We start from the raw sequence: 15231 nt of genomic DNA, 5'->3' as shown, positions 1-15231 counted from the left end.
TATAGGGGCTAGTTGAATTACAGTGTATAACGCAATGCGACTATTAAAAATCAAAATAATGGTAGCATACCGTGTGCTTTCTACAACCACTGTTCTCCAAGGGCTTTAGATACGTTAACAATTTTCATCCTCATGACCACTCTGTGAGGTAGGTACTAGCGCTAGCCCCATTTTACAGAGAGGAAAACCAGGACAGTAACTCCTTAGGTCAAACAGCTAGTAACTGGCGGAGTTGGGATTCAACCCAGGCAGTCAGGCAGAATTCACCCTCTTAACCTCTACGGAATACGCTACACCTATGGTATGAGGAGGTACCTATACTGATGGGACAAAAGTCCCTGACAATTTCAGTGAAAAAGTGAGTTTCTGAAATCACTGAATATTACAACCCCATTTGTGTTTTTCTTTTTAAAGTATGTATTAAAAACATTTGGAAGAATACACACCAAAGTGTTAACAGTGGTGACCACTGAGGAATTGGTTGGGAGTTTGGAAATGGGCATTTATTATTTTCAATTTCTTTATGGGCATGTGCTTTGTCATAAACATACAGTATGCCAATGGCAACCAGTCCTTGTCCCTCCCCCACGCATTGGTCACCTATGGCACACAAACAAACAAGCATACAGAAAGCACACACAACTTGTGCTATATCATATCAGCCAGTAGGTTAAGGGTAGGGCCAGGCATTTTACTTTAAAAAGGGCTTTAACGGATGCCAGGTTAGCCAACATTTAAAAAGTAAAATTTACTTACCTCTAATTTAGTCTTGATTTATCATGAGACATCATTTCCTTCAACACATTTGTCCAACTTCAAACTTATTTCCGTACACTAAACTATTTCAACCACTTCACTGGAAATATTTAAAAACATACTACCTAGCTACCTTTTTATGTCATGTTAAATGGTTTGAATTATTTGATGACTCTCGGCCTTAATTATGACATCCACGCCAAATATGCAGCTCTCCATTGCTGCTAGGAGCTTTAGCCATGCCGTCCTCCATAGAGGTACAGCGTACCCAAGCACCCAAGCTGGAAAAGCAGACAATTAACCTGGTCAAGTAGTGTGTGTAAATGAAGTCAAGAAAAGCTTATGTGGACAAGGGTCTTACAATATGTAGATCTTTCAAAATCTGCTAATTTGAATGTGTGAGATTCTGGAAGGTGATGTTTTCAAATGTCTGATCTCAGACTGAGTTCAGTGTGACTGGTTTTTAATGCAAGTGTCTGACTACTTGAGGTGTGCTCTCAGGGCGTGATCCCTCCAGTCGTCCTGCCCAGGAGCCCTCCAACCGAGGCTTTGGCTACTTCTGGAGCGCAGTATCTCTTCAAAGCAGAGGCATTGGATTAGTCTAACATACTATGTTTTGTTGCTTGATTTAAACAGAATTGTGGTATCTTTTTCTGTGTAGATTCCACCCCACTGGTCCTAGTTCTTAAAATGTGAATTGTTTGCACAATTGATCATACAAACCCAACAACCAAGAAACATTAATAATTGTCTTCTGTACTTTACTAAACACTTTGTGTTTAATATATTTTAAATTATAAAGAAAGTACAAGGAACTCCTAAAAAATTTAATACAAAAATATTACAAGTTAGGACAAATAAGCATTGAGATATGACATTTGAGAAGAAACATGCAGAAAAAGTAGCACAGGGTTAACATTTCATTGTTGACAGAGCTTTGGTACAGCAGAGAAAAGCACCATAAAACCACTGTCCATAGTGTCTTTTCCTCCACTGCATTTTGCAAATGAATCTACTGGGGAAACAGTAAACTTGAATCTGATCTGCTATGTGTTATAATAGGTAAGAAATCTGATCTACTGTAAAGTATAAGAACCACGAAATTAAAAACAACCCCTCCTATGACTACCCAAACTGATTTCAGTTTTATGTCAAGCTTATATGGATTCTAATCCTTAGCAGTCCAGCACTTTTTGAAAAAGGATATTAATCGATGCCATGCAATAAAAGTTAACCCTTTGAAAATGAAAGGCGGTCAGCAAAGTTCTAGCAACTGCAGTAGCTTATCATTTCATCGAACATGACAAGGCTATGCCTGTGTTAGTTTCTGCTTAGGGGAACAGAAGGAAAAGGGAGAAGACCTGGAGAACACAAGTTTTCAAAGAACAAAAGAAAACAAAAAATATGCCCATTGATTCTTTAAAAATTCTCTAACTCTAAAGAAGTTGGGATTAATTAAAACTGGAAGGTGCCTAGTATCTTTTTTTCATAGATTATAAGGTTTGTTAACAACATAAGCATCTAGCTAAGGGAGAAGATATTAAATGATAATAGGTTTATATGAAGAAAAAAACATCATTCAGGAAGTTGAGAGTCCTGCCCTAGAAATCTTCAAGAACACACACACACAGTTTTGTGCTCAAATGCATGCTAAATCCGAGGTCTCTTTTAGTTTGATTACGTGAAACAATGTCCTTAAAATACAATATTGATTTTTCAAAATAATTCAAAAGTAATTGTTATTCCTTAGCTGATTAAATGCTCTATTATTCTTTAATAAAAATAGTAAATAATCCCTTCATTTAAAAAATCTTATCTCCTGCAAGAAGTAATAAAATAGTAAAATTTGTAATTTTATCTATGGGCTTACTTTAAACTATATATCTCGGAAAACAATATATTTACGAAAAACAGTGGTTTGGGTTCTGATGGCAGTTGTTATAATTGGTAACACCAGTATGGGAGACAACAGACGTTATATATGTTATGAAGGCTAACTCAGAGCAAAAAAGTTTATTCTACAATAGAATATTGGAGGAGTAAATGCAATTAAAATGTAAACAAGAAACTGTAAACAAGAAATAGCATCCCTCTCTCTTTACTTGACTAGTAAATAGTCTATACAAACTATATAGATATTAAAGGTTTTATATATGTACACAGCCAACATAATATCAAAATATATTTTATTCTGGACCTCTTTCAGATCTGATTCAAATTACAGTTGTCAAAGCAATACAATGCAAAGGGAAACTGCAACAACAACAACAACAACAAAAAATGTGCCTAGAAAGGATAAAAGGGTCGCTGGGGACAAATCATTGTGATGTGGAACCAAAATACATTGTAAGTGTAATTAACATGGTCCAGGACAGCATAGAACATCTATATCAGTCTTCCTTACACAATAATCATGAAAACTGAACAATAAAGTTCTTTAACATGTACAAAAAACTGTCATGGGCTGGTTTACACTTTTACAACAGTTTTAAAGTTAACTGGATAACTAAAGAAATGATGCAGACATTTTAATCCAGTGCTATAGGTAGGCTCACAGAATTAGACCCAAAGGATTTGTAAAAATCAAAATTAGAACATTATAGCTACAATGTCAAAGTCAGGAAAGAAGAAAATTACTTCTGTATTTAGGGATTACAGAGCTACAAAATGCAGTCTGCGTGTTTGTGTTTTTAATGAGATGGATAAGTACATCAGACTAGATACAACATGCAGAATGTTTTCTTGAACTTATCCAGAAACTCCAAAGAAAACATCATGAAACAGCTTCCTACAAAAAAAAAATATATATATGCCCTAGTTATTCACCCTGCTTCAACACTGTCAACGTAAAGGCAGAAAGAAAGAAAGCTATTAATACTTCAGAACTACTGATATAAGACATCAAATTTCTAAATCAGTGTATTAAAAAAGTGAACACTTCCTCTTTTTTCTCTTTTCTACATTTAACTAGAATCATGTTTTAAAAAAAAATTGATATTGAATGTGACACTTCAGAGCTACTACCAGAAGGAGTAATTCCTAACTTTCCAACCCTCCTTCCATCCCTGCTGATTCAGAAGGAAAAAGAAAACAAAGCAAAAAAAAAAAAAACAACCAGGGTCTCTTGTAGATTTGCTGCTATTCCCCAAAATGTTGGCATTTGCTGCCATGCCACAATGTTGGTCCACTGAAAAAGGATTCCTGTAGAAACTGTCAACAGTAATTCACCAAATCCAAGTACCATCCTTAGCATGCAAGACTGAAAGCAGGTTCTATGGAAATGTACAATGTGCTTAAGAAAATGAAAACTGCTTTGAAAAGAGTAAACAGCACTGCGTTTGAGATTTATTTTTCCGCTTACCTAGTAAAACCTAACATTTTTGCTCACATAAGGACGGTCATTTGTGATTCCTTTGAATAGCAAAAATGCATACTCCTCTTCAGGCCTCTACTCAATAATAGTTTACATTACTCTTAACAAAATCATTCTACATAAACAGATAGCTCCTTAAAAATAGTACTCTCTCAGTAAATCTAATTTGACAGAAAGAAGTTTAAGGAAAAAAGGAGTGCTTTTTAAGTTAAGTGAAAAAGTACAAATCTTTGGCCTTTCTCTTGACATTTTTATATGTCAAAAAGCAAAAAACCTTCATGTAATTCAATCTAATGATTACTTTTTGCACCATAATTTGTTTTTACACCACAAAAGGAGGCACTTTCAGTATCTGTAAAAGGTGTTTAATCCTAAAACATACTTACCTAGAGAATAATTAAAACAATTCAATACACTCTAAGACCTATTAGGAAATTAAAAGTTACCGCTTCTAAAAGTCATTTGAAAGTCAGCAATGGTACCTAATCAATGACAGGAAATGAGGATTGGAACAAATAGAAGAACTTATGGGACTTCCTACACAGAGGAGAAAGAAGATACTCCTGTAGGATGTTTAAGAGTGACAGCTGCTCTTCTTGTAGTCTATTTTAATCAGTGAGTATTCTATTCATTCAAGTTTTCCTTTCTATTTTTCCTTATGATAAGTTTCTTACAGTAGCTTATACAACGATATATAAGGAATACTATAGAAAATCTACTGGAATCAGTTGATCTTCAGGAATAAGTTCTCAGAAAAAAGTAGAAGGAAAAATGAGCAAGAACCTCAAATATAGAACTCTCCAGACTGTGAAACTTGGTCTCTTACAATTGTGTTACTGCTCAAATTAGAGGCAATCTTATTTTTGTCTGTTGGAGCAGCATCGTGGCACATCAGCAGGCAATGATGTTGAGAACAGCAGCAAAAATAAACAACTGTATGCTCACAAAGAACCCAAGCCTACAAAATGGATACCTTTCAGATAAAGTTTATACTTAAAAGACCCAAAACTTCAGGATAATAAAGCTCTGTATTTATAATCTTTTATATGTCCTATTGTGGCTATTATGCCTAAGTAAAATAGCTAAAGATTAAAAAAAAAAAAAACAAAAAGAGAAGATGACAATACCATAAAAATGTAGCTGTTTTGGCAGCTCTATTGCAGAAGTTCTTGACTATCTTTTAATCAGCTGGGAAAAAAGGTCAATAACTGTATGCAAATGAATAAATTGTCCATATCAAAATACAAAAGTACTATCAATAATCACCTCTGACTTTCAGATTTAAATTCAGTGCAATTGACAAATGCATCGCGAAAGGAAAATGCAGCTTAAACATACTCAAAACATTTGTGTCTATTCCTGGGAGCACATTTAAAAATTATTGCACAGATTTTTTTATTTTTATTTATTTTTTTAAAACAACGACAGAGGTCAACCACAGATGTGGACCTCCAGCAATAAAAGCAGGATTTCAAGTGCCAGATACTCAGCATATTAGGTTTCCTACAGAAGTCACAGGGTAATAGTCCTAAATGTCAATAATGTGATCCAAAACCCTAAAAACAGCTGGCACAGAACCATCGTGAATGACTGCCTCTCTGGATGTAAATTTTAAAAAATATTATTACAGTATCATAGTCCCCACTAACAACAACTGGGGTACATATAACAATGTATTATGAAATTAAGTGTATTTATTCTCTTTATCAATAGCAAATGCTATCCTACCTTAGTAAAACCAAGACTTGCTTCAATCGACACTGTTTTCTAAAAATAGCAAAACAACAGATGCTGAAAATCAAAGCTGCATTACTTGGGTTAAATCAGTTTCCACTTAAACTTAAAACATAGGTTAAATTTTAGCAGTAAAGGCCTCAAAATAATTAGCGACGGAAATAGTGTTATAAATTTGCTAAGTTTGATAATAAGCGATTCCTTAATTAAAATCTTCGAGATATAAATTTGAGACTATTGTCTTCAAAATTGATACTTCTGGATTCTTACATTAATCATGACAAACCCTGTTAATCACACAGATAAACTCAGCCCCATGCTATCATTTGCAAAGTTTGTGTATTTTAGCTTTTAGTCACATGAGCACAATCAGAGGTTTGATCTGATACCTATACCTTTAAGAAAATACTTGATATTATGAACAGAGTAAAAGACATGATATAGTAGTGATTAACGAAAAAACATAGCAGCTTCATCTCTCTATATTCGAAAAAATGTAGTCGCAAGTACCACAAACCAGAATCAGAGCAGCAGGGAGGTTAGTGCAATCATACTTTTTAAAAAAAATTCGGAATCACTGCTATTTAAAAACACCTTGAAGCAAGTCTTTCGTTTTAAAGATCGTTTTTAAACTAAGGTAGCAAACATTTTGCCATGTAATGGCAGTGTTATATGCCGTTATCTTGCTTTGTATAAAGAAAAATAACATGAGAGATTTTTAATACTGGAGTTTGGTTACATTACATATTTAAGCTTCTACACAGAATGATGGACACTTTGAGAAGCTAATCCTTATCCAGAAACATTTTAATCTCTTTAAAAAACAAAGCAAAACAAACAAATAAACAAACAACAAAGAAACCCCAAACTTACTTTGCTCCTTTTCACAATAGTGCACATTTGAACCATAATTTAGTTATGGCTACAAAACATCAGAAGATTTTTATGCATCTTCTCTATGGTATTAAAAAAAATTGTGCCCTTCTAGTCTTTAATTGGCAGAAATATGTCCCCAAAAAGAAACTACTGCATTTAAGCCACATCACCAAAAAAACAAAACAAAACAAAAACAACCAACCAACCAACAAAAACAGAGCATAATACCCTTTTACTGATGTGTCTTACAGATTGACATGACCAAAGTCATATGCTTTCATTTAATTTCCAATTCCCCCTTCCACAACATGCACCAATTGAATATATGCTCTGGGAGCCATAAAATGTACCAAACATCTATCTCTTCAAAAGAATGCATTAAAATATTTTTAAGAATTTTTTTGTTTAAAAGGTGAAAAAAATATAAACAAGAAACTGATTCACTCCCTTACTTCATGCATCCATAAACTAAACCAAAAACAAAGTTTAAAAGCAAGAACAAACTACTGCTGCGAGTTTTTGTAAGTCCATTTTCTCTGTACATACAAACTGCTCAACTACCGAAGGGAAAAAAGAATATAATCCATGGTGTCTGCTGATTCAAAGGGGAGAAACAAGGCTGTCATTAGTATCCCAAAACTGGTACATGTATGGGCTGCTTTATAACGCATATTTCTTTCTCTCTTCCGTTTTTCATATCCAAAACTTCTAAATGCTATTTTAGGGGCACAGCAGATTAGATTCCAGCACTTGGTGAACAGAATTCACAAGCTGTGACAAAATTCTGTCATCTTCAGGGTGCAATTTTGTTTATATACACTGTATGTATATGTTTCTTTTCGATTTGGCTGTAGTGGACTGGCCATGGTTCAGGTGGGACTATAGCAGTACATGGGTCAGGACAGTCATTTTGGCTATGTACACATTCATAGTCGGTCCATGGCTTCCAACTAGTAGCGCTATTTCCGAAGGTCTAATACACAAACCTGCAAGAAATTAAAATAATCAACCAGTTAAGTGTTAAGAATTTCATTGTAGTTTAACTTTTCTATAGTAGAGGTTGGAATCTATTTCTTTTTTCTTTTTTTTAAAGATTGGCACCTGAGCTAACAACTGTTGCCAATCTTTTTTTTTTTTCCTGCTTTTTTCTCCCCAAATCCCCCCAGTATATAGTTGTAGATTTCAGTTGCGGGTCCTACTAGTTGTGGCATGTGGGACGCCGCCTCACCGAGCCCTGATGAGCAGTGCCATGTCTGCGCCCAGGATCCGAACCTAGTGAAACCCTGGGCCGCCGAAGCGGAGCACTCGAACTTAACCACTCGGCCACGGGGCCGGCCCCCTGGAATCTATTTCTTATACCCAAGTTCACGAAACTGGTAAAGCAATAGTAATCATTGTAGTGGGCACCTGGTGAACGGAAATCAGATAACTCGTCTTAGTAAATGGAGGAAACAACCATGGGCTAATACTACAGGGAAAGAACCACGGCTAAAATTTTGAAGATTCACTCTTTGTCAATTAAAAAGTAGAAAAAAATCTGTTCAAAATAGACCATTTCCTATCTCTTGGACCTTAATGAAAGATACTACAGACTATATTAAGCTATAGCTTCAGTAAACAGCCAATGACTATACCCTTTCCATCTTCCCTTTGCTTTCAAGCTTTGGGATCCATAACTAGTATTTCTGTAAAGAGCTGGACAACCTCATCCTGAAAGTCTCCCAGTGTCACACATTCCTCAGTGCAGGACTCTATTGCCTCTACTCCCCCTTCCCTGGGCCACAAACACTCTTCTGCAGGGAAGAGAAGGTAGAAATAGGCATTACAAATTCAAATCTCAGGGGCCGGCCCGGTGGCATAGTGGTTAAGTTCACGTGCTCTGTGTCAGCAGCCTAGGGTTCGTTGACTCGGATCCCGGGCGCAGACATGGCATCGCTTATCAAGCCATGCTGTGGCAGGTGTCCCACATATAAAGTAGGGGAAGATGGGCACGGATGTGAGCTCAGGGTCAGTCTTCCTCAGCAAAAAGAGGAGGATTCGCAGCGGATGTTAGCTCAGGGTTAATCTTTCTCAAAAAAAAAAAAAAATTCAAATCCCTCTCAGACTGCTGCCATTCTGCCATACTTAATTTCACTAATGAAGATTTATATTAAAAATAACTGTCCATTTCTTGATTATGAAGACACTCTTTTGGTAAAAAGAGACTAAATTTTGTTTACATTATTTGAATGAAATGAACAGGAAAACTATATAACACTTAGTAAAAAGAGCCATACCATAACATAAAATTTTGAAAAGAACACTTTTGTAGTCACTACCATGATAAGCCACATTTATTGCCTATGCTATGACACACACAGACACACACCCATGCCTTTGGAAACACTCCATTATACTTACTGAACCATCTGATGCACTGGCTCCAACTTTGTCTCCTGCTGCATTCCAGCAAACTTCAAAAATTCCACCTGTTCCCCTATAGCTGTGAACTAGAGCACCTGTCTAAAAATATGAAAAACAGAATCTTAAGAATGATAACATATATTATTATAAGTCCAAATATTGAGGGAAAAACATTACATGGCTTTATTTCTAGCAATCGGAGGTAGGATTTAGCTTCAACTCCAAAATAAATACAAGTTCTGAAATACCAGAAGTGTGATATGATGATCCTTTTATAAAAACATAACACTAGCTTCTTCTCAACAGATTCACAAACACATTCAGCTTCTCCAGGATTGATAACCATTCTTAGCTAAGGTACCTTTGGCCTCTATGACACAGTTATCAATGGCTAGAGGTAAACATTCAATGTATGACTTGAAATAAATTATTGTTATTGAAGGATGCATGAGTTTGGCCAACATGTAGAGGAAAAAAATAAAGCTGTATTTCTTTGGCAAAACATCCTAAAGAGGAAGTATGATAAACTAGTAAAGACAATCCCAATTCCAGTCTAAGGCTGTCAGCTACTCTATATTTATTGAGTAGTCCCTAAGCTGGAGAAGTTATAAAAGAAGCTAAAAGAATATATGTACATTATCCTTGAAAGATGTTCCATGTTAAAAAAAAAAAAAAAGTACAACCAGCAACACTAACAACTTCATCATCAATTTAGCTGAACCCTAAGTATAACAAAATTATTTCACTCCTTCAGCAATAGAAACCAAAATCATTCAGCTACCACCGAACAATTAAAGCTCAGTACAAAAAAGTATCCTACTAGGAAGCCAGCCATTAAACAGGGCAAAGGTCAAAGGTTCTGCTGTGAGAAATTGGAAAACAATGAAAAATATGCTTCTGGTGTTCTGCTGTGACAAACTGGAAAAGTCTCTCTTAGCTTCATGGTGACCTGAAAGGTCAAACTGGAGGCAACAGATCTACCTAAAAGCAACACGGTAGCAAGACATGTACCTTGTGAACACCCCCAGACAGCCAAGCCTAAGTGAATCACCTAGCTGGAAGACTGTCCCCTTGCGTTCCTCTTCAAAGTCAGTGTGGCAATACTGCAGAAAGCAGAGACGCGCTGCTCCAGCTGATCATGTTGGGAAGGCTCAACTGTTCCTCCCTACCTAAAAGTTCTCACCATTTAAGAAACTAATGAAAAAGTATGACTAGAGTAGGTCTTGAGTATCTACTGTTAATTAGGAGAGAAAGGAGTGGCACCAACAAAATCTAAAATCTGCTGATGTATAGAAAGTAAAATCTATAGCTATAGGACAGTCAATTACAGGGTTTTAAAAAAACCAAAAGTTTCTTTCAAAAGCACTTACCAACTTCTAAGCTTGAATTAGGCTATAATTGAACCAAAGGAGCATGGTTACCAAGTCAGAGCTATGATATTACCAAAGGCCAACGGATCACCAACATCAACATCTATCCAAATCTGTATGTATGTTTGGACCAGATTTCAACATTTTACCTATCAAATGCTTAGGTAACATATCACCCAAGTAATGAAAGAAAAAACTAGATGTATATATGACAAAAGGTAATGACTTTCTCCTACACTACAAATTCACTAGGTGCACTTTACTACTTTCAAACTTAAAAAAAGTAAAATTATTTTTTTTTCTTTTGAGGAAGATTAGCCCTGAGCTAACTGCTGCCAATCCTCCTCTTTTTGCTGAGGAAGACTGGCCCTGAGCTAACATCCATGCCCATCTTCCTCTACTTTATACATGGGATGCCTACCACAGCATGGTTTTTGCCAAGCAGTGCCATGTCCACACCCGGGATCCAAACCGGCGAACCCCGGGCCACCGAGAAGTGGAACGTGTGAACTTAACTGCTGTGCCACCAGGCCGGCCCTGTAAAATGATATTTTTGATACACAACAGTGATACAACAGAATACTACAGATACTTGCTCAAATGCCTTTAGCCTAGCCTAGGCCTTTACCCTAGCATTTATCTTCCATTAGCACTTGATAGTTCTATACCCAAATTTCATCTAAATTGATTTTCTCACAATGGAGTAAATGAGTGACTGAAAATGTATACACCAGGCAGATTATCTACAGATTAATATCTAAAAGCCCTCTGCTACTCAATCACAACACAAAGATTAACTTGAAAGGAAAGCCAAGAGAAATAAACTATTAGAACTAAGAAGAGCTCAGCAAGGTTAATGGATTCAACAGCATTATGCCAAAGCTCATCGTGTTCCAAACACGAGCAACAACAAGTAAAAGGAACATATTTTTAAAAAGATGCCATTCATGGTAACAATAAAATCCATAAGGCACCTTGGAATAAAAGAAGATCTTCATAAAGAAATTATAAAACTTGACTAAAGGAAAACAAGATTTAATGAGGGTGACTTACAAACTTAAAGTTATGAAAACTATGCTAATGGTGAAGGCACATACCAATGTATCGATGGAATGTTAGAGAATCTAGGAACAAACCACACAAGAACTTACGAAAGAAGGGGCATTGAGAAACAGTGAAGGGACAACAAATGGTGCCCAGATGACTGGTTATCCACATGGAAAGATAAAGTTAGATCCCTACCTCACACCATACATAAAAATCTATTCCAAAGGAGTTGAAAATACAAACAAAAAAATAAAACAGTGGGAGTATAAAATGAAAGATTCATAATGCTTTTATTCACACACAAAAAGTTAAGGAAGAATGAAAGAGAAACTAATAAAAATAGTTACCTGTAGGGGATGAAGAAGAAAATGGGAGCCAGATTTCTCAGCATATACCTTTTTATAGTGTTTTGAAGGACCATTTGAAAGTATAATTTAATCAAACGTAATAACTGAAAATAATGACTTATGCAAAATAGTCTGACCAACTACAATGGTCAGCTACACTAGGAGAAATAGCCCACAATAACTTACTATGTGTGTACTACGCCCAGGAGAGATCTGATCATTGGGTGGGCTGAGTTGAGCGATTGTTATCAAAGTAACAGTACATGGAGCATAAAAACTAAAACACTAACAAGACAAAAAAATTAAAGCATCAGGTTGTTTTCCCCACTTTTAGGAAAAGATCTCTATAGCACCATCCCTAAAAATGTGGCATAGTGTTAAGTTTGTTTCTGATAAATTATTGTGTTCAGCCATAAAATCTTGTCCATTAGTATATTGTTTTTTACTTCTCATATTTAGCTCCTTCAAAGACAATTCTTTAAGAAAATAAAGAAATCATATAGCTTATCCAAATAAATACATCTTAAACTCTCAAATTTTATGTCTGCAAAACTATTATAAAAAATAAAACAAAGAGGGGCCAGCCCGGTGGTGCAGCAGTTAAGTTCACACATTCCGCTTCAGTGGCCCAGGGTTCACCTGTTTGGATCCTGGGCACAGACCTATAGACCGCTTGTCAAGCCATGCTGTGGCAGGCATCCCACATATAAAGTAGAGGAAGATGGGCATGGATGTTAGCTCAGGGCCAATCTTCCTCAGCAAAAAGAGGAGGATTGGCGGCAGATGTTAGCTCAGGGCTAATCTTTCTCAAAAAAATTAAATAAATAAATAAAATAAAGAACCCAAATTTATTTCTAAATTCCCTACATTATGAAAATATAACTTTGGTTCAATCTTTATTTAGCTGTAAATACCAAAAAAGCACTCATTTAAAAACTAAATGAATTAACTAATTGAATTAATGCCACAAAAGGAATGACAACCAAATAGGAAAAGAATATTTGTATAGGCAGATGCTTCTTACTAAACATAACAATACTTGACTATTAAATAACGCAGACATACCTGTGTGTTCCAGATGTGCACACATTTGTCAAAAGAACCGCTTGCCAGGTACCTGCCATCAGGACTGAAAGCTACACTGTACACAGGCTCTTGGTGTTTTGTCAAAGTATGGATGCAAATTCCTCGGTCTACATCCCATAATCTAACAGTAGAATCAAAGGATGCACTGACAAGGGAGGAAAAAAATTATTTTATAAGTAATGAAGTACTCTTGGCCCCACCTCCAATCTATAATATTCAGCCATTCCTAATAGCTAGTTACAAATTCCTTATGAGAAGCAGGTGGGCTGTTAAGAAGGAAGTGTTCTGGACACAAAGCTATAGAGGAGAAAAGGCATCTTAAGGGCATCTCCAAGTTCCTGAACCAGAAGACATAAAGGAGCTAATTCACTATATTCCTTTGCTTTTTAAATCATTTCTTTATATTGATCCATGGTTTTTGAACATTGTATTGACTATATTTTTAAGCTTTTTTTAAATGCTGAAGAAACTTTATTGCACTATGCTTCAATTAGTTGGGTTTTAATCAATATTTGATATGATCAGTAAATATTTCATATCTCTAGAGATAAAAATCCACTATGACCTGAAATAATAATAAAATTCTTAATTTAAAAGTACGCATTAAAAAAATATTCCTTGCAGGACACATTCCCATTTGATGGACTCTCCTAATTTCTGTCATATTAGAATTTTTTTTTTAGAAGACTCATAAAAAGGAAAAGTAAAACAGAAATATTACCTTGCTAACATAAGGTTGGCATTTGGATTATTTGTCCCTGGCCCTGTTGGACTCCATTTGATAGTATAAATTTCTTTATTATGTGCTTGCAAATCATGGACACAATTGTCTTGTTTCATACTCCATATCTAAAGAAAAAAGAAAAATGTATATATTTATTTTTCCAGACAAAGGGTACATTTAAAATACTATCTTGCCAGTCCAAAACATAAGTGGTGTAAACAGAAAATGATTATAGAGATCAAAGGAATATTTGCAAAGAAATTAAAATGTAGTCGAATATATGTAATATTTATCTCTTTTAAAAAGGAAAATTAGCTTTAAATCTTTGCCAAATATTCACTATTGTGAGTCTTCAGGATTGAATTAATTTTAGTTCTATGATTACTTTTGATGGCTTCAGATGGTACAAACTTCAACACTCAATAAGTTCTTTGAATAATGACTGCAAAATGTTTAAGGCATTCGTTTTTAAGCTGTTACTTAAATAAAGGATCTACATTATAAATTCCTCTTAGAATTTAGAATCAGGAAATACTTTAAAATGGAGAAGGGAAAATAGACAAACAACTTACAAATAATATGAGCCATGTATGACACCAAAGCACAGGCAACCAAAGTGAAAAAAAAAAAAGCCAAGTGGGCCTACTTAAAATTAAAAAACTTCTGCATAGCAAGGAAATAACAAGTAAAAAGGCCACTTACGGAACAGGAGAATATATTTGCAAACCATATACAAAAGGGGTTAATTTCCAAATTATATAAGGAACCCCTACAACCCAACAGCAAAAAAACTAATAACCCAATTAAAAAATGTGCAAAGGACTTGAGTAGACACTTCTCCAAAGAAGATATACAAATGGTCAACGGGTATATGAAAAGATGCCTAATGTCACTAACCATCGTGGAAATGGAAATCAAAACTACAATGAGATGTCACTTCACCCCTGTCAGGATGGCTATTACAAAAAAAGACAATAAATGCTGTCAAGGATGTAGAGAAACTGGAACCCTTGTACGCTGTCAGTAGGAATACAAAATGGTGCAGCCACTATGAAAAACAGTATGAAAGTTCCTCAAAAATTAAAAATAGAACTACCATATGGTCTAGTAACCCCACTTCTGAGTATTTATCCAAAAGAATTAAAATCAGGATCTTGAGAAGATACCTGTACTCCTTTGCTTACTGCAGCTTTAGTCACAAAAGCCAAGATATGGAAACAACCTAAGTGTCCATCAATGGATGAATAAAGAAAATGTGGTATGCACAAACAATGGAATATTATTCGACCTTAAAAAGGAAGGAAATCCTGCAGTATGTGACAACATAGATTAATCTTAAAAATACTGCATGATTCCATTTATATGAGCTATTTACAAGAGTCAAACTCACAGAAGCAATGACAAGAATGGTGGTTGCTAGGGGCTGTCAGACAATAAAAAAACCCACAAATTCATGTTAAACTGTGGATGTTGGCACATCAGCTAGGCTCACCCACCAACCAAGCAGCTCTCTGC

The 15231-nt window shown here is 35.5% G+C and overlaps 1 protein-coding gene across 11 annotated transcripts in view; it reads right to left on the bottom strand.

Annotated features, from left to right (window-relative positions):
* Positions 1-2925: 2925 nt before the first annotated feature.
* The window catches only part of TBL1XR1 (TBL1X/Y related 1), a 166516-nt gene continuing 154210 nt past the window's right edge, over positions 2926-15231 (bottom strand). For all 11 annotated transcript variants that reach the window (XM_070509411.1, XM_070509413.1, XM_070509415.1 and 8 more), the window contains 4 exons: positions 13714-13841; positions 12972-13137; positions 9140-9241; positions 2926-7725 (listed from right to left, as the gene is read on the bottom strand). In XM_070509411.1, coding sequence (XP_070365512.1) covers positions 7699-7725; positions 9140-9241; positions 12972-13137; positions 13714-13841 — 423 coding nt within the window. In that variant the 3' untranslated portion in view covers positions 2926-7698. The remainder of the gene's footprint in view (positions 7726-9139; positions 9242-12971; positions 13138-13713; positions 13842-15231) is intronic.

This window comes from Equus asinus, chromosome 5 (genome assembly GCF_041296235.1).
Source record: "Equus asinus isolate D_3611 breed Donkey chromosome 5, EquAss-T2T_v2, whole genome shotgun sequence".
NCBI classification, from domain to species: domain Eukaryota; kingdom Metazoa; phylum Chordata; class Mammalia; order Perissodactyla; family Equidae; genus Equus; species Equus asinus.
This window is presented reverse-complemented; position numbering and strand designations above follow the sequence as displayed.